This window comes from Gouania willdenowi, chromosome 7 (genome assembly GCF_900634775.1).
Source record: "Gouania willdenowi chromosome 7, fGouWil2.1, whole genome shotgun sequence".
In the NCBI taxonomy this organism is placed as follows: Eukaryota; Metazoa; Chordata; class Actinopteri; order Blenniiformes; family Gobiesocidae; genus Gouania; species Gouania willdenowi.
Window position 1 is genome coordinate 2,365,165 of NC_041050.1, and position 23,345 is coordinate 2,388,509.

The window sequence follows — 23,345 nt, forward strand, 5'->3', positions numbered from 1 at the left end:
ATATTTAGTTAATATAGCAAGAAACGGCATCGGAGCAATTTATTGGGGCCGCAAACAAATACACAAATGACAACAAAAGACACAAAAAGGAGAAATAAAACCACACAATTACAGCAAAAGGCAAATAAAGTACAACAAAAGAACACAAAATAACAGCAATGAAAAAAAAAGACAACAAAGATACAAAATTTCAACAAAAAGACACAAAATACCAACAAAAAACATATCAAATATCAATAAAAAGACACAACTGACTTTGATAACCCACAAAACCACAGAAAGCAGCAATCAAAACACCAAAAATTACTTTTAAAACACACACTCAAGTCAGAAAAATAGAGAACAATGACACCAATAACTCATAAATAGACAACAAATGCATAAAATTACAGGAAAATAGGCAAAATCACTTTATAAATGTACACAAACAAATACACAGAAACACAAAATCACAGAAAAAGATGTGAAAAATGACAGAATACACAAAACAACAATGAAAATGCATAAATGACTCAAAGAATACACAAAGAAACAGGTAAAATACACAAAATAACTTCAAAACACAAGAAAAACAACAACAGAAATACACACAATTACTACAATAAACACTAAATCACATAAAATGGCTCCATGAGTACACAAGACGACAGTAAAAACACAAAATTATTCCAAAAAAACACAAAAAACAAATAAAATGCACTGAACAACTTCTAAAACACAAAAAATAACAACAGAAAAGCACAAAATGACAGTTTGCTACACAAAAAAAAACTTTAGAAAATTACAAATTATCTAAAACACACAAAATTACTATAAAAAAACACTAAATCATTCAAAAAAATACACAAAGCAACAAAAAAAACCCACTGAGCCTTTGTTCTTTCCTGTATTAATGCTCAGATTAGTCATTATTATAAAATATTCTCCATGAATGCTAAAATATCTGAGAAATAAAAGATGTGACATCACAATAACTGGCCTCATTATGTCTGCCTTCTCTATGTCGCCTTTCAAAGCATTATTATTATTATAATGGTTACTTTCTGAATATGTGACCAATCAACAGTGGTTTTCCTCAGTAATTCAGTGTATAATTAAAGCAGTGACGGTGTGTCTGTCTGTCTGTCTCCTCGCTGTGCAGAATTCTCCTGACATTTATTGTGAAACTAATGGCACTGATTCCGTCCCCATAATTGTGGGCTTTAATTGCAATAATTATTTACAAGCCTAATTAGAGCCGAGCGAGTGTCAGGGAGAGAAAAGAAAGAGAGAAAGGGCTTTGTGAGGAGTGTCTGCTTTCTGCAGTGTTTTTCAACCCTGGGGTCGTGACCCCATGTGGGGTCGCCTGACATGTCTACTAATTACTGATTAAATATATATATATTGCTCATGTTATCACTTGCGTCCCAAAGTCTAATTTTGTGTGGCTCTCAGAGTAAAAGAACAGAATGACAACAAAGATCCACTAAATTACTAAATTACAGAAAAATACACAAATATATAAAATGTGAACAAAAATACACAAAATTAACCAATAGTTGCACAACAGTAAAAAAAAAAAATAATAGAGAAATGTATGAAATGTATCAACATGCTCAACTTTCAGCATCGAGTAGTTTTATTTGCATGAATATAGTGTAAAATATAGCAAGAAACGGCATCGAAAGCAGTGGCCCTTAGTTTAATTTAGTTGGGGCCCAAAAAAAAATATATGAAAAATGACAAGAAATTTAAACACAACATGTTAACAAAAACACTTGATATGTCAACAAAAAACCACAAAATGACGGCGTTAAGAAAAAAGACGACAGTCATAAAATAACAACAAAAACATGAAGTGTTGACAAAATTACAGCAATAAGAAAAAAAGACGACAAAGTCAAAAATCAACAACAAAAAGACGGAACATCTTGGTGTGGGCGGGGCTCTGCTGAAGGTGTTTGTTCAGAGGAGGTCCTGATCCCAGCGTGGAGGGAGGTTCAGGTTCTCTTTGTGGTTCCACAGTGAATGTGGAACCACTAACAGCTGATATACTGTATGTATCAATGAAGTCAGGTGAGACAAATCAGCTATCTAAACTTGAGGCCTGTCTAAAGGACATTAGGGCCTGGATGGACCAAAATTTTCTTCTTCTCAACTCAGACAAGACTGAGGTCATTGTACTGGGCCCGCGACACCTTAGAGAAACCTATGCTAGCCTAACTGCCCTAGATGGCATTACTCTGGCACAAAGCACAACTGTTAGAAACCTTGGGGTTCTATTTGATCAGGACTTATCCTTCAACTCTCACATAAAACAAACTTCAAGAACTGCCTTCTTTCATCTCCGTAACATTGCTAAAATCAGATCTATCCTGTCTCAGGGCGACGCCGAAAAACTAGTCCATGCTTTTGTTACCTCTAGACTGGATTATTGTAATTCTCTTTTAGCAGGCTGCCCGAGCAAGTCGCTTAAGACACTTCAGCTGGTTCAAAATGCTGCAGCACGTGTACTGACTAAAACTAGGAGAAGAGATCACATTACTCCTGTATTAGCCTCTCTGCATTGGCTTCCCATAAAATATAGAATAGAATTCAAGATTCTTCTTCTCACTTATAAAGCCCTAAATGGACAGGCACCAGTCTATCTCAAGGAGCTTGTAGTGCCATACAATCCCCCCAGAACACTACGCTCTCAAAATGCTGGACTACTCGTTGTTCCATTCATCTCTAAAAGTAGTATAGGAGGAAGAGCTTTCAGTTATCAGGCCCCACTTCTCTGGAACCATCTACCAACCACGGTTCGGGGGGCAGACACCCTCTCTACCTTTAAGGTTAGGCTCAAAACATTCCTCTTTGATAAAGCTTTTAGTTAGGAACCAGCTCATAGCTCATAATTAAGATGCAATAGGCATAGACTGCCGGGGGGGGGGGTCTGGCATGCTCGGTTGGAGAGAGGTTGGAGAGGGCGTTAAGAGAGAGGTCATTTAGGTTAGAGAGGGACCGGAGAGGGTCCCATTCCTCTCTCAAACACTCCCTCTATGTCTGCTTCTTCCCTTGTGTGTTTGCTCCTGTACTCCTTCTGGCTTTTGTCTTGCAGGTCCGTGGGATCCTCAGTGTGGAGTTACAGAGTCTCAACAACTCTGTCTCCACCCTTTCCTCTGCACACACCCAACACAGCATAACGTGGATGGCTGTTCATCATAGGAATGGGATCCACACAAGGTTCCTGCTGCTTAACAGAAGGTTTTCCTTGCCGCCATGATGAATTCATGTTGGGTGTGGGATACATATGTATGTGTATTTACGTATATATGCATATGTGTGTATCCATAAAATGAAGAGTCCGTCCTTAAGACTGCTCTACTGTAAAGTGTCTTGAGATACCATTGGTTATGATTTGGCGCTATACAAATAAAGATTGATTGATTGATAAAGATTGATATACTGTAGCGTGATATACCGTACCGTGTGTCACTGAGTGCGTTTGTCGCTGTGTGTTTCTTTCATTGTTCGGCCACACTTTGGCACATGCTCAGGAGCTCCTTTGTGTCCATGTGTGTATTTCACAGTGCAGTGTGTGTGTGTATTTCACAGTGCAGTGTGTGTGTGTGTGTGTGTGTGTGTATTTCACAGTGCAGTGTGTGTGTGTGTGTGTGTATTCCACAGTGCAGTGTGGTCACACTGACAGGGCTGTAATATGCAGCTCTTTGTCTGCTCGTCATCATCAGGCTAAACGATCCACAGAAACACAAACCTGCTTTATTTCTTTATTTTATTTCTAATTCCTCCCACTACTCCTCACTCTGTGCCCCGCTCTTCGTCACGCCCTCGTCTAGAAGCTCCATAACACTCTTCATTTGATAAACGACATTTTTCCCCTGAATAAATGTGTGACCACAGGGGGCGACAGTTCCATTTCTGCTGTTTGGTGGACGGCATGAAGAAGAGAAGAAGATCCATTAAACCAAACCTTCAACCATTTCTGACAGAAACACTGGTTCTTTACAGCAGACAGATTTTACTTGGGTCAGCATTAATGAGCAGCAGTGCATCCTGGTTGTTTGTATTTACAGCACAGGGTTCTTCTTCTCTTCTTCATAACATCTATGAAACAGCAGAGTTGAAAATGTCGCCCCCTGTGGTCAAAGATTTTTTCGGCTCATGGATTTTGTTTATCAAATGTCGGTAAACAAAAGAGGTTTTTAAGTGATTTTTAGATCAACCCAAACAAAGCAGCACAATTTGTTATTTTGACTGAAAAAGCTGCTAAATGACCCTGAATGCTTCACCTCCTATAGAACTCAATGGACTGAAAGGGGAGATTTATACGTCATCAATGATCAGACTCTCCAACGGTAAACTAGTCCCATTTTTAAAAGTTAATGAAACAAATATGGTGGATCCCTTTAAGAGGCATATGTACAGTATGTATGCTAATTTATTTAGCCGCTGCATTCATTCCAACAGCAACAAGGAAACAGTTTTAATTTTGCTGCACGGAGCTGGAGTCTGAGACACATTATGTTGATTTTTCCTGCATTTGCTGCAAACAAAGACACACCAGTGAAGATCACTTTCTGCTCTCGTCTCTTCGCTCTCACTCTGTGCTCGTGATCGTGGCGCATATTTTAAAAATGAAAGATAGAAATCTTTTTAGAAAAGCGCTCAGACGTTTTCTTTGGTATTTCTACGCTGCCTGATGTAAGATATTGACACAGTTTTGGGGCTTTTTAGAAGATTCACCACCAACTTGTGATAAAAATACATGTTTTTTTTTAATGTGAAACTAAAAATCAACAAGTGCTAATACGCATCAACATCTTCTAACAGTGATGATACAGTTTTTAACGACCTATTAACATGAAATTAAATCAAAATGTATTAAATTAAATTAAGTTAAAATGCACCATCACAGAAAATTGTCGTTGTCGTTGCTCATTCAACAAGTAACACAAGAAAGGAATATGTAAAAAAAAAAAAAAAAAAAAAAGTACAACAAAGACACACAATGTCAACAAAAATAATTAAAATGTCATCAAAAGAACACAAAATAACAGAAAAAAAGACAACAAAGTCACAAAGTAACAACAAAAAGACACCAATTATCAACAAAGACTCAAAATGTCAACAAAAAGGTGCAAAACAAGAACTACACACTGAAAACGACACACAATTTTAATAAAAAAGACACAAATGACTTTAATAACCCACAGAACCACAGAAAACACCAAAAATGACTTTTAAAACACACACGCAAGACAGAAAAATAAAAACAATGACTCCAATAACTCACAAATTCATAAAATAACAGGAAAATAGGCAAAATTATTTTTGTAATTGTAAATAAACATCTACAAGAAACACAAAACAACATGAAAATACATAAATGACTAGAAGAATATACAAAGAAACTGGTAAGATACACAAAATAACTTTAAAAACACAAGAAAAACAACAACAGAAATAAACAACATTACTACATTAAACACTAAATTATTCTATATATGTTTAAAAACAACTAAAACACGTAAAATGGCTCCAAAATGACTGTAAAAACACACTTGTGCTTAAAATACATGTTTTTTTTTAACATCATCATAACAGTGATATTACAGTTTATAAAGACTTAATAACATAAAATTAAATTAAATTGGAATAAATATGAGTCAGAAGTAACTTTTTATCCAAAATACTAATGTAAGTGAAATGAATCTCTGATACTGTAGTACAGGTGAATTGTCTATGAATTAATTATGGACATAAACAAACAAGTAAACAACATTAAATGTCAAATATATTCTTATTTTATTTGAATAAAGTCCAACCAATTAATAGGATGTTAACGTTTCAATAATCAATATGTTTTCAATAAAAATAAATACATATTAGGTTTGTTTGCTTTGTTTTTATACATTGAAATAATACAATATTAATATAAAAACTGATGTGTTCTGGTTAAATAAGCAGTGGTTGAAAGTTTTAACTTGAGGGCAAAGGCTGAATCGATACAATCAATTACCTTTAAAAAGCATTTTATATTGATTAGTGTTATCAGGAAGAGCACAGATCGATTGATTTGGATCCTAGGAATATAAATGGATTCATTGATCTAAACGTTTAACTCTTATACAGTATATTACATGTGTTTGAGGCTAAAAGTTGATATAAATGACTCCAAAGACATATCTGAGATTAATTAGTCTCAACCTTTTCTTATTCAGCTTCAGGGTGACCGTCTAAAGAGCTCTCCTCTGATTGGCTCGTGTATCACTATATGTAAACAAGCTGTTTGTGATGTTAGCAGCAGGTTTACCACTATTACCGTCTTTATGAATGAATGAAGAGTCACAGTAACGTACGCTCACCTCCTGTTCCTCTAATCCATCCATGCACACGTGCACACGCACACGTGCACACGCAGCAGCAGACACTGAGAGCCCACCTTTCATTAGCATGTGCATCATGTTCACAGAGAGAGAGAGAGACGCAGAGACAAAGGGAGCAGACACACACACACACACACACACACGCATGTACATGTGCATTCTGCTACACACACAAACATGCACTTGATAGGCTCCTCCCCCCAAAGAAACCTTGAGACGAACACTGTAGAGTCCCTCTGTGCATCAGAATACATTTCTGTCTCCTTCGCCTCCTTCAAATCAATACGAGGCTCAACAGACAGACAGACAGACAGACAGACAGACAGACAGACAGACAGACAGACAGACAGACAGACAGACAGCTGTAAGTGTGACACACACACACACACACACACACACACGCCCATTGATGTGTGATGGCCTCCTCTTCCTTCCTTATTAACTCCTCAAGCGTACATGCCTTATTACTGACAGACACACACACACACACACACACACACACACACACACACACACACACACACGGATTCAACATTTCTCATGCCTATTATTTGCCAGTTTAAACTATTAGTTGCAATATTGAAACGTTGAACCCTTTTTATTACTTTTTTTTGTTCGTTTTTGTCCGCTCTAATTTGCAACTTTTAACCATTTCCACCATTTTGAGTCATTTTTAACGCATTTTATTTGTAATTAAAAGCAGGATTTCCATCTTTAAGATGACTATAATAATAATAAACTTCCTGGATAACAGTGGATATTATTCAGATGAATAAATAAATGTGGTTATCACAGATTCATAGAACAATAGACCATCATTTTGCTGACTTTATGGATGGACCCCAAAAATCTTTGAATATTCATTGTTTTAAAGTGATAAAAACACACATTTGTAGGTTTTAGAAACACTATTATTGATCTCCTCTGATGTGAGCATTACTTTTAATACATTGGCTCAGTGTAAAAACATCAGCTTTAGGTTTCAGCGCACGCCTCGTGCACTGATGGAAGTGTGTCTATAACAGGGTTTGTCTCCTTTTTGTTGTGTTGTTTTCTTTTATGGTGGACAGGAGAACTGAAAGGTGGAGTCGGGGGTGTCTGTGTCAGTTAAGGGGTGGGGGGGGGGCAATGCTAGAAATAATGGAGCAAAGAAATCGACCAGTGAGGAGGATGAAAAGTCCACGCGGTCAATAAAGCTGGAGCTGTGTAAATTATGTATGGCTCCAGTCCTGTTTTGGGCTGAAAGTGGGCGGGTTTGGGGGGGGGGGGAATCTGCAGGGGTACCTGATCACTGGGGGCCTCACTACTTAGAAAAACACTTTTAAAAAACTTTAAAGTTGGAGTTTTTACCCCCACTAAGGAGGTCATATTTTTAATCAAAGGTAGATTTTAGTTCATAGAAGATTCCAGTACATTGTGCAGGGTATTCAGATCAATAAACTGATTCTAGATCAGATTCAAAAATCCCTTCTCATCATCGTTGGCTAAATTTTAAAGAAAATTCATGTTGGTGTTTTGTTATTATTACAGGTCACATTGTGTAGTTTTTTTTTTTTATTATTATTATTATTGCCGTTTTGCGCACTTTATTTTCATTGTGTGTAAGTTTGTTCTCATTTTATATATGTTTGTTGTTTTGTATATATTACTCATTTTGTGTGTGTATCTTGTTGTTTTGTGTGTTTTTCAAGTAATTTTGTGTATGTTTTTTGTTGTCTTTATGTTTTTTTTCACCATTTTCTGTACTTTTGTTGCCGTTTTCCGCAATTTATTTTCTTCTTGTGCAATTTATTTATTTTTTTTTATTTATTTATTTTTTTTTTGTGTAAGTCTGTTCTCATCCTGTGTGTTTTTGTTGTTTTGTACGTATTATTACTCATTTTATGTGTGTTTCTGGCCATTTTGTGCTTGTTACTTATTTTCATTTTTGTAGTTTTTAAAAAATCATCTTGTCATCTTGTGTATTTTTGGAGTCATTTTGATTGTTTTAGTTGCCATTATGTGCGCGTACTTTGGGGCCGAACTAAATAATCGTCTGACGGCCACGTGTGGCCCCCGCGACACAGACTGAGTGTTAAAAACTTTCATTTCAACTCTTTGTTTCTGCAGATGAAAACAAGTCCTTATAAAAATGCACACGTTCGTTTCCTCTTTCTCTAAGTCAGTCACTGTGAAGTGGACTGACTTAGAGTCAGTAACATAAAATACAGTAACATAAAATACAAATACACAAAAGCTGTCGACCTTCAGCCGAGCGCTGCTACACAACGACACCACCTCTACCACCGACTTCCCCCTATTTCCATACAATCCATCCTGTATTATTACTGTTGACACTTCTTTAATAAATGTTACACGGCGAGGGGAAGGAAAAATCAATTTAGTGCGCCTGAACACACAACTTGTTTTCTCTCCGATGACTTGTAGAGACGCACTCTGACATCTGGAACAGAGAGAGAAACACATGCTAAAAGCAGCTCCTTTCACAGGAAACTGGAGCTGCAGAGAAGCTGCAACACGGTGTCCGCGGGGAATAAAGCCTGTAGTAGTTTTAACGTAGCGTTTTTATGTGCGCAACATGTTGCTGTGAGTAATTACTAAACACATTTCCTCCTGGAATGTGGGTTTGTAAGCCTCCACTAAAGCCTCCTCCAGCTGTTGTGGCATCGATGCTGGTTCAGAACCACAAGCCCCGCCCACTTCAGCGTGACCCTGTTTTGTCCTCAGGAACCACTGCGATGAATAATTTTTATTATGTAAATGTTGTTTTTCCATTGGAATTCTGCTCCACGTGGGCGTAAGTTTACACGCTGAAGTTTACAGGTTCCTGTGAAATACACAAAGGAAAAAAAAACACAAAAATGCAACAAAAATAACACAGAAATATATAAAATGTGAACAGAAACACACAAAATTACCCAAAAGTTGCACAAGACAACTAGAACTACACACAAATAACACAATGTAAGAATTGACAACACAAATACACAAAATTCCTCAAAGAAATATAGTATATACTGTATATATATATATATATATATATATATATATATATATATATATAAGCAATGTGGGCCACAGTCTCATTTTGTGTGGCCCCCAAAGTAAACAAGCAAAATTATTTAAAAAACACAAAAAAATATAAAATAACAAAAGAAATCTAAATTGTGAACAGAAATACACAAAATTAACCAAAAGCTGCACAAGACGACTAAAAATACACACAAATAATGGAGAAATGTACGAATGGACAACAAAAATATGCAAAATACCTCATAGAAACAAATTCATTATGAACACAATGATTAAAAGAAACTCACAAAAAAAATAAAAAATAAAAACCAAAAATAACAGACGTTTACAAAATGACAACAAAATACACTAAATGACTCAAAAAACGTAAAATTACAGAAGAATACAGAAAAGGACAACAAACATCCACAAAAATGACACAAAATAAATCTAATATGTGAATAGAAACACAAAATGACCCAAAAGTTGCAAAAGACGATTCAAAATACACAATTTTTTTTAGTGCATATTTCTCAAGAATTAATCACAATTAACATGATAATGTCACAGAACTCGTTTTTACTTCATTTCTACTGTGATTTCTTGTTTGTCCAAAAAATGTTTCATGTTTAGCATTGAGGTGCTAGCTGCTACATGTTTAGCATTGAGGTGCTAGCTGCTACATGTTTAGCATTAAGGTACTAGCTGCTACATATTTAGCACTGAGGTCTTATGGGTATACCTGGAACTTCTGAATTGATAAAGGTGTTTGGAGCGCAACAAAAAAAACTAAACAAAAGGCGATTAACTGCGTTATTTTTCTGTAAATAATTAATCACAATGAACGCGTTGAAGTCACAGCCCTAGTGACAATATTCTATTTTGACTGGAATCTTACGCCCTGTTCCCATTCCTGAATCCTTAAACAGTCCAAATTGAACGTTTCGGGTTAATTTGAGTCTCTTATTGACTGACAACGTGTCCAAAATGTGTGTCCTGGTTGATAGGAACCTCTGATACTAATCTGAAGGATCGACCATGTGGAGATTGAACGTTAGCGCGTTGAAGGGAAATGGTCTCAGACGTCGGTGCGTAGGAAGGTAGAAACGTGAGAAACCTGGTGTGACTGTGGGAGAGAGACTTACACGTTTATTTAGGTTTTCATTCATTCAGCGCCAAGGGTTTGCTCTGCTTTTGTGCCGCTGTCAGCAAAGCTGCACAAATACACACATTTATGTGCAGACACAATTGAAACACACACACACACACACACACACACACACACACACACTGTTGGTTTTCCCTTTGCTGGAATGGCTATTGTGCTCATGATCGATGTGCCTCATTCCAGTGACGTGGTAGCCGTGCTAGCGCTCATTAAAAATGGAGAGGGTGCAGGGATGTGTGTGTGTGTGTGTCCGTGTGTGTGTGTGTGTGTTTATAAGGAGGTGTCGGTGGCAGGAAGTCCCAGAGGTGCCAGCTGTTTACAGAGGTTTCCAGGGTTTGAGGGAGTGGTAATGGAGGTGGTGGACGTGAGGCTGATCCTGAGGTCAGATCCTATTGGCTGTTGCCCGGGCAACCGCTTCCTCTTCATTTCTGAAGATGGAGGGATGTTGGGTTTCTTGAGGCACTTACTTCTAACGCAGAGACGCCGTCCTCAACATTGAGCCGTCATCCTTTTACTCTCCTTCTTCTTCCTTTCTCTCATCCCTTTGTGCCCCCTTTGTGCCCCCACCCATCAGGCACCACAGGTTATCTAAACAACTGTTGAGTAGCTGATGCTTACAGGTGGTCGAGGGATTGAGTCCCAAAATGTTTTTAATGTTTTTGCTTTTATAAGATAATGCTCAACTCTTCTTTAAATGTTCAGTCATAGCTGCAAATATTCCCGACAAAATTAATCATCTCTAATGTTACAGAACAAAAGAAGAGTTATTTAAGGGGTTTTTAAGTAAATGTGGTCTAAAATCTTTGAAATGAATCTATTAGTAGATCTTTACACCATATTCATTTTATTAACTTTTGAAAATGGAACTAGTTTACAGTTTTAGAGCCTGTGTTCCTCCATCTTGAAATCATGTGATTGATGATGTCACACGGCCCCACTGCCTGTAAACATCCCATTGTTTTCTATTGGAGTGAAACATTCAGCCTGATTTTTACATCATTTAGTAGTTTTTTCAGTCAAAATAACAACTTTTGCTGCTTTTTGTCGCTCTAAATAATCAGGGAAAGTTTAAGATGTCGATGTAAACCTCTTTTGAAAAAGGATGCTGTCCCTTAAACAGTGTGCTGATGCGCTCTGGTGTCTGAAGTTAGCGAGTAAATCATACTGTTGAAGGACTTCCACTCAGATGGATTCCTATTCTCAGGGTTTATGTGTCTTCAATCATTTTAAGATCATTTAACAGCTTTTTCAGTCAAAATGACAACAGGCGATGAAATTTTCAACTCTGTGGTTTCGTAGGAGACAATGAAGCAGAGAAGAAGAGCTTTCCTAAGGGACCTTTACTCTCCCTTAAACAGTACCCGGCCCTCGCTCTGATGGCTGAAGTTAGAGAGACTCACAAACACTGAGAATAGAATTCCTTTTGGGTTTTATTATTTTTTTGTAAACAAAAAAGGTTTAAATCGACATCTTTAACTTTTCCTGATCATTTATAGCAACTAAAAGCAGCACAAGTTGTCATTTTGACAGAAAAAGCTGCTCAATGATCTGATAAACAGGCTGCATGTTTCATTCTAATCAAGACCATTTCACTGTAACGTCAAACAATAGCTTAGCATTAGTAGCATTGCTGCTTCAGTATTGTAAACTGATACCAACTCAATGTTTTAATCCTCAGCTGTTGGTCTGTTATACAGTTGCTTTGGTGCTTGGATACCCCCCCCCCGACCCCTAGCTGACGACCTGCTGCTGAGTGCAAAACATAAGGCAGTGAAAGTTCACGTGCAAACTTTCTTTGTGTTTAGCTACGACCTGTGATCCCCACTGATGGTGTGTGCTGCATGTGTACGTATCACTTCTAAACGTCTGCTCATGTGGTCAAACAGCTGAGATTCAGCATTTAAAATAATGACCAACCTGTGCATCAACACAAGAAAAGGAAACATTCCTGATTTCTTGTTGTTTTGTCCCTTTTTTGAAGCTAGTTTTTTGTGCTGTTTTGCTAGTTTGTATTTGATAATATAAACCTAATTCCTTTCATTGTATTTTTCTTTAATATTGCATACTTTTGGTGTCATTTTGTGTATTATTTATTTCATTTTATGTGTTTTTGGTGTCGTTTTGTGTATTATTTCTGTCATTTTAATGTGTTTTTGGAGTCATGTTGTGTATTTTTACTGTTGCTTTGTGTTCACGTGCACACTTTTTTTGTGTTCACGTGCACACTTTTTTTGTGTTCAGCAACAAACTGCACATCCATGCTAACGTGCACATTCACAGTTGGAGAAGGGGCTTCATTGTGCAGACCTGCTGTGTTGAGTGACTGTAGCGTGTGCTGGGCAACAGCTGCCGTGATCCCACCCCCCATCACCCCTCCATCACCTCCACTGCTGGCCCACGCTGACCCCTCCCCCAACACCCCCCCACTGCTGATCCAAGCATCAAACGCTCTCACACACAAACACACAAACTGCTTCAGTCCAATTCTTCTTCTTCACCTCCTGCTTTTTATTTCCAGCTCACTTTATTTTGGGGGGTGTTTTTTAGTGGTCGCTCCTCCAGCTGACAGCATAATGTCTGCAGACGAGTCTCCCTGGAGCTTCACTCCACTCGTTCACAGCACGCACAGCACACACACACACACATACACACACACACACACACACACACACACACACACACAGACAGCTGCCGTCTGTCTCCACACTGTAACCCTTTCATTCGGCCGAGCTGCTGTGAAAGTTACACTGTGGACTCTCAGCAGCCTCGTGCACGTCGGGAAGGATCTGAAACAGGCTGACGCACACGCGCACACACACACACACATGCACAGTTTGCTGAGCCAAGGCTGGTTGCTGGTGGGCTTGTTTGTCATCAGTTACAGCTTCTGCTGCTGATGTGACCTCAGTGTGCAGCTCATTACAGGAAGACACCTGTTTGTCCTGGAGCAAGACAACGTGCGCGTGAAACACACACGTGCACACACGCAAACACAGTATGTGGGGATGACAGGGGTTAATCTAACAGCAGCGTGTGTGGAGCAGATTAACAGACAGGTGGACACAGACAATACAAAGACAAATATCTACATGAACGGATTCTACTGCACACTGTGTAGCTTCAGCTGCTCACTTCATAAAACCAATTTATTTGTGTTTCACACACTTTAAAAGTGTATTTTACCACTTTATATAGACACAGATTATTAAACAGGATTCTGAAAACTAAAAATTGCAATTAACACGATAAAGTCCCGGCCCTAAAAATTAGGGCCGGGACTTTCTTGTGTTAATTACAATTAATTAATTACAGAAAAATAACACACTAAAATAAATAACACAGTTAATTGCTTTTTTTTATCATTCCAAACAGCGCTGAACCTTTCTCATTTCACGAGTTCCCGTATACCATAATACTGAGAAACAGCAGAAGTTGAACTAGAGGAGAAGTCGTTGCTGTGCTACGTCGGCATTAATTTTAGTTTAAATAAAAAAACTGGATGGAAAACTAACCTGTTGTGGGAACATTGTGCAAGAAAGAGTTTGTGGATCAGTGGAGCTCTGCTAGCCTCAGCTAGCACCTCCATGCTAAACATGTAGCAGCTAGCCCCTCAATGTTAAACATGTAGCAGCTAGCACCTCAATGCTAAACACATAGCAGCTAGCACCTCAATGTTAAACGTGTTGCAGTTAGCACCTCAATGCTAAACATGTAGCAGCTAGCACTTCAGTGCTAAACACATAGCAGCTAGCACCTCAATGCTAAACATGTAGCAGCTAGCACTTCAATGCTAAACATGTAGCAGCTAGCACCTCAATGTTAAACACATAGCAGCTAGCACCTCAATGCTAAACGTGTTGCAGTTAGCACCTCAATGCTAAACATGTAGCAGTTGCACCTCAGACAAGTAAGTGTGTGTGTGTGTGTGTGTGTGTGTGTGTGTCTGTGTCTGTGTCTGTGTCTGTGTGTGCGTGTGTGTGTGTGTGGCGCTCCACGTGCTTCTTTCTATCAGCACTATGTAAATTTCCAACTGTGTGTTTGTTTAAGTACGTCAGTCACAGAAGATCTTACATGAGGAACAAGGATGTTTGTTCTTTACGCAAACAACAGTGTGCGTGCACGTGTGTGTGTGTGTGTGTGCGTGTGCGTGTGCGTGTGTGTGAGTTCTTCCTCAAAATCAACTCGTTTTACTTTAAAACACCAATTTTACACTCCATTGACTTGCATTTTTACAGCAATTTCCAATCCATGTGCTCGGCTCTTATCTAATAAAAGTGAGTCCAACTCTCCTCAGAGAACAACTCACCACTCAGTTTTTAATCAAGTTGGACCTCGGACAAATAAAATGAGCGTCTGTTATTTCTGGTTGGAGTGAAGGTGTGTTTGTGTTCAGACAATAAACACCGATTGATGGAAGGAGGAAGTAAAGCAACTGGTCCCAGCCATTCACAGCTGTGTGTGTGTGTGTGTGTGTGTGTGTGTGTGTGTGTGTGTGTGTGTGTGTGTGTGTGTGTGTGTGTGTGTGTGTGTGTGTGTGTGTGTGTGTGTGTGTGTGTGTGTGTGTGTGTGTGTGTGTGTGTGTGTGTGTGTGTGTGTGATGGAGATGACAGTCATACGAGCAGTTGGTGTTGCACAAGTTATTGTGGAGAAAAAGAGGCTCAAACTCCGAACACAAGACTCTTTTATTCTGTTGACTTTACGCCTAATGACAGCCGCCCTGTGAAGGATAAGAAGGTATAGAAGAGAAGATTAACAGAGTCTTTAATGTCCACATGTGGCCCTCAAAGGTAGAATGACTCCAATATCACACAAAATGACACAAAAACACACAAACAACAAAAACTTACAAATTGTGTGAAAAATACACTTAATTATACCAAGAATACACAAAATGAAGCGACAACAAAAACACAAAATGACAATAAAAACATAATAAATTGTGAATAATCTCCTAAACAATATCAAGAACACATGAAACAAGACAAATGAAAAATAAGAACACACAAAATGAAAAAAAACCAAAACAAAACTACAACAAATACACACAATGTGAGGAAAAAATGACTAAATGATACAAAGATAGAACATTTTGGTTTTAGAATGTAACTGGTAGTTCCTCTGTAATGATCATTACTCTAATAAGCTGTTCAATCACTGATTATTTCATCATTAGAAATGTGTGAGCTGCTTTGTAATTTATATATTTCCACCATGTTTACAGTGTGTGCTTTTTAAAGCCTGCTGCAGCTTCTTCCTGTGTGTGTGTGTGTGTGTGTGTGTGCAGGTCACTCAGGTTCCCATCGAGTCGTGTGAACAGTACGAGACGTGTGGAGAGTGTCTGAGCTCTGGAGATCCTCACTGTGGATGGTGTGTGCTGCATAATGTGTAAGTATCACCTATACTGTACGTCTGCTCATCTGAACAAAGTGCTGGAAACAAACAAAGGCTTCAGCCTGATTTCTTCTTGTTTTTTTACCTTTTTATGTCACTCTGTTTGATTTTGGAGTCATTTTATGTATTTTTGTCATTTTGTGAATTTCTTCTGTCATTTTGTGTATTTTTTTATGTTATTTTTGTAGTTTTCTGTGTCTTTGGAGTAATTATGTGTATGTCTTCTGTTATTTTGTGTATTTTTTCTGTTATTTTGTGTGTTTTTGGAGTCATTTTGTATATCTTTCCTCTTATTTTGTGTAGTTTTCTGCCATTTTGTGTATTTTTTTGTTATTTTGTGTATTTTTTTGTTATTTTGTGTAGTTTTCTGTTATTATGTGAAGTTCTCTGTCATTTTGGGTGTTTTTGGAGTCATTTTGGGTGTTTTTGGAGTCATTTTGGGCCTATGTTTCGAATCTACATAATTATATCCTGGATTAATCTCCGTTAGCTTCACCTAACCAAACATTCCCTGTCAGAGAGAAGCTGTCCTACAAAGGTTGACAACAACACGCTGAGCTAAGCGTGTTGATTTCAGTCTGGCTAACCGGCGCGCTCTAGTGACGGAGGTAGATATTACAGCGAATGAACTGTAGAATGTCCCAAATGAGGAATAATTCTTTAAAAATACACCACAGAATACATTCATGAATTCATTAATTTATCAGTGTGAAAGCGACCCATGCACACAAGCTTTATCAGCTGACTTATTTTATTGATTTTATTTGATCAGTCCATCAGTCTACCGAGTCAAATTGTGTATAACATACATTACTGGGTCAATAAAGTTGTTTCTGATTCTGATTCTGATAAATCTCAATGTTTCCTAAAGGATGTCATTGATGTCTAAATATTCTCTATCATCAGCTGTCAGATCAGATCCACACAGAGACGGGTTCACACATCACCTTTTATTGGACAGCTCGCTTTCTAAGAGATCTGATTGGTCAGGAGGTGGGACTTTAGCACTCCCTCAGATCCTAGCCAGAGAAAAACTTGCTCGTGAGCAGGCTAGTCGTTCAGCCTAAGTTACCATGGTGATTTAGCTCCGTAAGAAGTTAGCATGCTCCGTAGTCCAGCACACACTGATTAAATCCTGGAATTTAGTGCGATAACAAGTAATCCAGATTTGTAACATAACCCCATTGTGTATTTTGTGTAGTTTTCTGTCATCTTGTTTGTTTTTGGGTTGATTGTGTACACAAACTTAAACCGTCTGTCGCCCATGCCTTTCTACACAGTGCAGTATTTCTTTTTGTTCTCTACATTTACACAGTGTGTATTTAAAGTTGACTGTTTGGCTGCAGTGTTTACATTCCCTATGAAAGAAAAGCATGGGAAACATGAGTGACACCTACTGGTGATGAGCTGTACTGCAACAGAAACTAGACAGGAGGAGAATGAGACATTATTAGGCAGAAAGTGCTTCTTTTTTTAACTTTACGTATTGAGGGTTGAGTCGTTGACGGCTATATCTGTGTGTAAACGCGACAGTATTTAGATGAGTGTATGGAGAGTGTGTACTTGACTGAAGATGATTACAAAAAAAACAGCTCAGAGACCTTTGTGCTCTATCTTCATCTCTACAATTTGAGTAAAGCTATTCTGTCACATGCCTGAGCTTTTTCCCTGCTTGTCTTTTATGTGCCACTTATTAAACCCACCCCACCCACCCACCCCTCACTGCAGTGTCTGTTAAGGTATAGCTCTGTATTTGTGTGTGTGTCGGAGCACCACTGCAATCATCATTATTGCAATGGCGGCTGCTGTAAAGTGCACTTAAAGTAATTTACATCACTCCAAAGCTGGGACAGGACAAATAATTGCCTAGTGACAGGGAGTTTAGCATGCGCTAGCAGAGGAGTGGGAGGGGCCACAACCGCCATGCCGTCACGCAGGGATCGTTTACCACAACACAAGCCTGCACGCCGCCATGCTAATCACATGCTAGTGTGTGTGTGTGTGTGTGTGTGTGTGTGTGTAGGTGTGTGGGTATTAAAGGGTGAACAGGTTCAGGTGATAATGCATCCTCATGCTAACGTAGCGCCGTGCTAAAGTCCTTCTCAGGACCTGTTCTCCATCACGGCCTTGCAGGGAGGGGGCGGGGCCTATGTCCGCACAGAATCCCTCACTGAAGGGAAAGTTTGTTCTTTGACGGCTGCACATGTTGCTGTAAATCAATGGGACCCTGAAGTCTGAAATAAAATGCTTTTACATCCTGATTTAAATGAGCTGAGAACAGTTGGAAGAACTTAGATTTTATGTCTCATACTTTACTTATTTCCCTTTCATACGGAAGAGAATTAGCGCCAAATTTGATGTAGAAAATAATTGTAGGCAAATCAAGATTAAAGTTGAAAAGACGAGGTTAAAGTCAAAATTTCGGAAATGAACTCAAAATACAATATTGTGATAAAAGTCAAAGGTCTGCTAATAAAGTAAAATTTAGGGAAGCAGAACAATTGGTAAAAAAGGTTCAAAGTGTCAATATTGGAACTTCTAGTTGGAACAATTCGCTTAAATTGACAAACAATTTGCATGACAAATTGTAAATGTGGTTAAATTGGCAAAAATAAGCATGAAATATGGTGAAAAGAGGTTTAAAAGTGACAATAATGGGTCAACATATGTGACATTAGGTGAAAAAGTGGTGGAAAGGGAGGAAAATGTGCAGAGAAGGCATTCAAATAGTCGCAAAATAAGGGTAAAAATTAGCAAAAATTGGCTCAAATTGTTAAAAAAGAAATTCTTAGTTCCTTGAAGGATTCTGGCCACCCTCTCCCAGTGTCTCTCGACCCTAAATGGGGTCCTGACCCCAAGGTAGAGAACACTGTTCTAATATATGAAAGAGCTGTTTTTTTTATCACACCTGTCTAAAGTGTTTTCATTAATGAAATAGAAATATCTCTGTGACACAGACTAAACCCTCACTTACATTTTTTGGGACCATATCACACATTTTAATGGTATTTTTCAAATTTCTTACAAATTTCTCGCAAAATATTCCAGCGAGATTTTAGCGTAACCCTCTCAGCTTCTATAAGTCGGGTGAAGCAAATAAATATGAAATTACCCAACGCAACATCAAAAAAAAAAAACAATGACTCCAAAAACACACAAAATGATTATTAAAAACATACCAGATTACGGAAACACACACAAAATAATTGAAAAATATACTAAACAACAATAAAAATACACAAAATGACAATAAGTTCCCCAACACAACATCAAACACACAAACATTGATTAAAAAAACACACAAAATGACTATTAAAAACCTATCATATTATAGAAACACACACAAATACTAAATTAATTCAAAATATACTAAACAACAACAAAAATACACAAAATGATAAGAAAGTACCCAACACAACATCAAAAACACAAAAAATGACTAATAAAAACATACTAAATTACAGAAAGACTCACAAAATGACTATAAAACATACAAAATTAACTGATAAATATAATGACAATAAGTTACCCAACACAACATCAAAAACACAAACATGGATAAAAAAACACGCAAAACAACTATTAAAAACCTACTATATTATAGAAACACACACAAATACTAAATTATTTCAAAATATACTAAACAACAACAAAAATACACAAAATAATAAGAAAGTACCCAACACAACATCAAAAACACTACTATTAAAAACATAGTAAATTACAGAAACACTCAGAAAATGACTATTAAAAACATACAAAATGAACTGATAAATATAGTAAACACCAACAAAGATACATAAAATGGTAGTAAATGACCCAACACAACATAGAACAAATAGTAAATGCTACAGTATCATCCACAGCTCAGTGGTTTGCATTAAAGCTGTTGTATGTGGATGTAACACAACCAGAAATAACAGGAAGTATCATTTTGGTCCAGAAGCAGCTGCAGCTCCCGTCGCTCACGCTGTAAATAAAGTTGTTTCTATCTGACGCTCACAGCTGTCATCACCACTGCCTCTTCCAGCCTCTGCTAAAGCAGCTAGCCACAGATAATTTAGTTACATTCCTTTTCCTTCTCCCATGTTTACACCTCCCTCATCCCCACAGCTACGCCACGTCTCTCCTCTGATAAGCCGCTCTCTCTCGTCCTCGCCACATCAACGTTCTCCACACTATTCTTCTTCTTCTTCTCTCTGTTTGTGCATGCACGCCTGTTGGAGCGCTGCATTGTGAGCTGGCTAATTAGAAACATGGAGGGACATTGGTTTGCTTTAGATGACGCTGTAGAGGAAATAGTCTGTAGTGTGAAGCCCTTTAATTAGCAGCAGCTGCTCCAGTGTTGGATGCTGTGCACGGTTTGGTTTGGAGCTCCTCCTCCTCATCATCATCACCATCATCACCATCATCATCACCATCATCATATTCAGCTCTTCACTCACAGTTTTTGTAAATGACTCGTTCAGCTTCTGTCTGCTCACGGTCCAAAAACACAGTCATCAAAAAATCTTTGAAATGTACTTATTAGTAAAACTGTGTCTAACAAAACACAATATTTTGCACCATATTTATTTTAATTAACTTTTAAAAATGGGACTACTTTACAGTTGTAGAGCCTGTGTTCCTCCAAATCACATGATTGATGATGTCACACGGCCCCACTACCTCTAAACATCCCATTGTTTTCTATTGGAGTGAAACATTCAGGCTGATTTTTACATCATTTAGCAGCTTTTTACATCATTTAGCAGCTTTTTCAGTCAAAAAAACAACTTGTGCTGCTTTTGGTTTCTCTAAATAATCAGGAAACGTTAAAGATGTCGATATAAACCTCTTTTATTTACAGAAAGAGGATAAAAAAACAGTTGTGACCCGAAAAATAATCTGTGACCACGGGGATGACAACTCCAGCTCAGCGGTTTAGTAGTAGACAATGAAGCAGAGAAGAAGAGCTCTTTCTAAGGGACCTTTACTCTCCCCTCAAACAGTGCGCTGACATGCTCTGGTGGCTATAGTTAGCGAGTAAATCACGAACTGTTGAAGACACACAAACCTTGAGAATAGAAGAACCTTTGGGTGGGAGTCCTTCAAAAGTTCCTGATTTATTCGCTAATTTCAGCAACCAGAGCATGTCAGCACACTGTTTAAACTAGGGTAAAGGTCCCTTAGGAGAGCTCTTCTTCTCTGTTTCATTGTCTACTACCAAACATGGCCTCGTGATTTCAAGATGGAGGACCACAGGCTCTAAAACTGTAAAGTGTCGTAAAAACGGTGGAGGATCCCTTTAAAGACATTCCTGTTTTCACTCACTCCTATTGGTCCAAAGTAGAACCATCATAATTATCCATGTATCACTTCCAAGGTCGACAATTATTATATTTTCTGTTTCCATGTCGACTCGTGTGTTATAAGAACAACCATAAAACCTCCTGGTAATTAGCCGAGTGGCTAGGATAATTAGCCTAGCTGTGGCTGCATGGGGGCCATTGTGATATGTTTGGTGTAATGGCCGAATTATTAACAGCAGCCCATGGTTTGCAGGCAGTGGAAAGCCATATCCATCTTCCCAATTGCGCCTAATGAGATATTGATTGCAAACATGCAGGTCCATCAACATGACTAGAGCGCACAGAGCTAGTACGAGTTAGCTGCGTGCTAAAATACTGCACTGCTAGGTTCAGTGTGTAGACGGAGAACATAAAAACAAAGTATCGACCCATGAGATACACATACTGGTGTGTGTGTGTTTATCACTGGTTTCCATCTCTGCTCAAACAGTAAACATTGGTTTTCAAAGCTTTAGGTGAACAAATCAGAAAATGTGATCAATTATTTACAATATACTTTGCACGTGTGTCAAACTCTAGGCCCAGGGGCCAAATCTGGCCCTTTAGAGCATCAAATTTGCCCGCTCGATAATGTAGAAATGACAGAAAAACTGTAAACATTTTGTAAATTACCAACTAATTCAGTTCAAATACAAAAATTCTATTAAAATGGTAAATGGACTTGATTTATATAGCGCCTTATAACCACACTGTAACAGTCTCAAAGCGCTTTACATATCAGCTCATTCACCCAATCACTCTCACATTCACACACCAGTGGGACAGGACTGCCATGCAAGGCACTAGTCGACCACTGGGAGCAACTTAGGGTTCAGTGTCTTGCCCAAGGACACTTCGACACATAGTCAGGTACTGGGATCGAACCCCCAACCTCTCGATCAGAAGACGACCCACTACCACCTGAGCCACGGTCGCCCACAATCCACAATATTTGCAAAGCTCAGCTTTACACTTCTTATATCACATGACTTCAGTCATTTTCAGACTGCAAATAAAGTGAAGGGTGAAGAACCCAGAGTACCCTAATGATTTAAATGGCACAACATAAAGTGAAACATAAAGAACCCTGGCTGATCATAGATCAATAATGTTGCATTGATTGAGTTCTGCAGTCTCTGGCTGTGTTTTCCTCCTCTGAATCACTATAATGTCCTCTCCTGCTGTCTCCTGTAGCGTACAGCGATGTGTAGCCGGTCCAGTTGATGCTCAACAGAAGTCATAATAAAAGCCAAAAGTAGCTCCAACACATCATCACGTTAATAATGTAATAATGGTTTAGAAAACCATATATTTTGCTCTATGAGGTATGATTTTAAATTAGTGGTGGGACATCGATATATATATATATAAACTGTACTTTTTATTTAAGTTATTGCAGTTTTTTGTCAGTAATTCAGTATTTCTGTATTATCGTGTATCATCTCATCTACAAACTGCTCCATGTGTTCAGAATGAATGGGAGGATGAGAGTAATAGGAGCCCATCGTGGTTATTATCGGCTCACACATGGATAATGACCATCGCCTGACGCCATGGCAACCAGGCTCAGCCCTCACCTTAGCTTTAGCTTTGATTCAAACACGTATCAGTGCTTGTGACTCACATCAGAAGAATGAATAACAAAGTGACGCCTCAGAGCACAGCAGCTAATAACGCTAACAGCTAATAACGCTAACAGCTAATAACGCTAACAGCTAATAACGCTAACAGCTAATAACACTAACAGCTAATAACACTAACACTAATTTGCAAATTTTAACCAATTTTTGCAGTTTTAAAAACCCAATTTCACCACCTTTTTTAATAAATTTTGTCCCTTTTTTGGCCCATTTAATTTCTGATTAAAACCAGGATTTCCATCTTTAAGATGACTATAATAATAATAATAATAATAATAATAATAATAATAATAATAATAATAATAAACATTCCTGGATAACAGTGGATATTATTCAGATGAATAAATATATCTGTTTATCACAGATTCATAGAACAATAGATCATCATTTTACTGACTTTATGGATGGACCCCAAAAATCTCTCCCCTTAATGTGT

At 38.1% G+C, this 23,345-nt stretch overlaps 1 protein-coding gene across 2 annotated transcripts in view; it reads left to right on the forward strand.

The window, feature by feature from the left end:
• plxna2 (plexin A2) overlaps positions 1 to 23,345 on the forward strand; it is a 259,815-nt gene that overhangs the window by 138,944 nt on the left and 97,526 nt on the right. For both annotated transcript variants that reach the window (XM_028452432.1, XM_028452433.1), the window contains exon 5: positions 15,833 to 15,933. In XM_028452432.1, the coding sequence (XP_028308233.1) occupies positions 15,833 to 15,933 (101 nt within the window). The remainder of the gene's footprint in view (positions 1 to 15,832; positions 15,934 to 23,345) is intronic.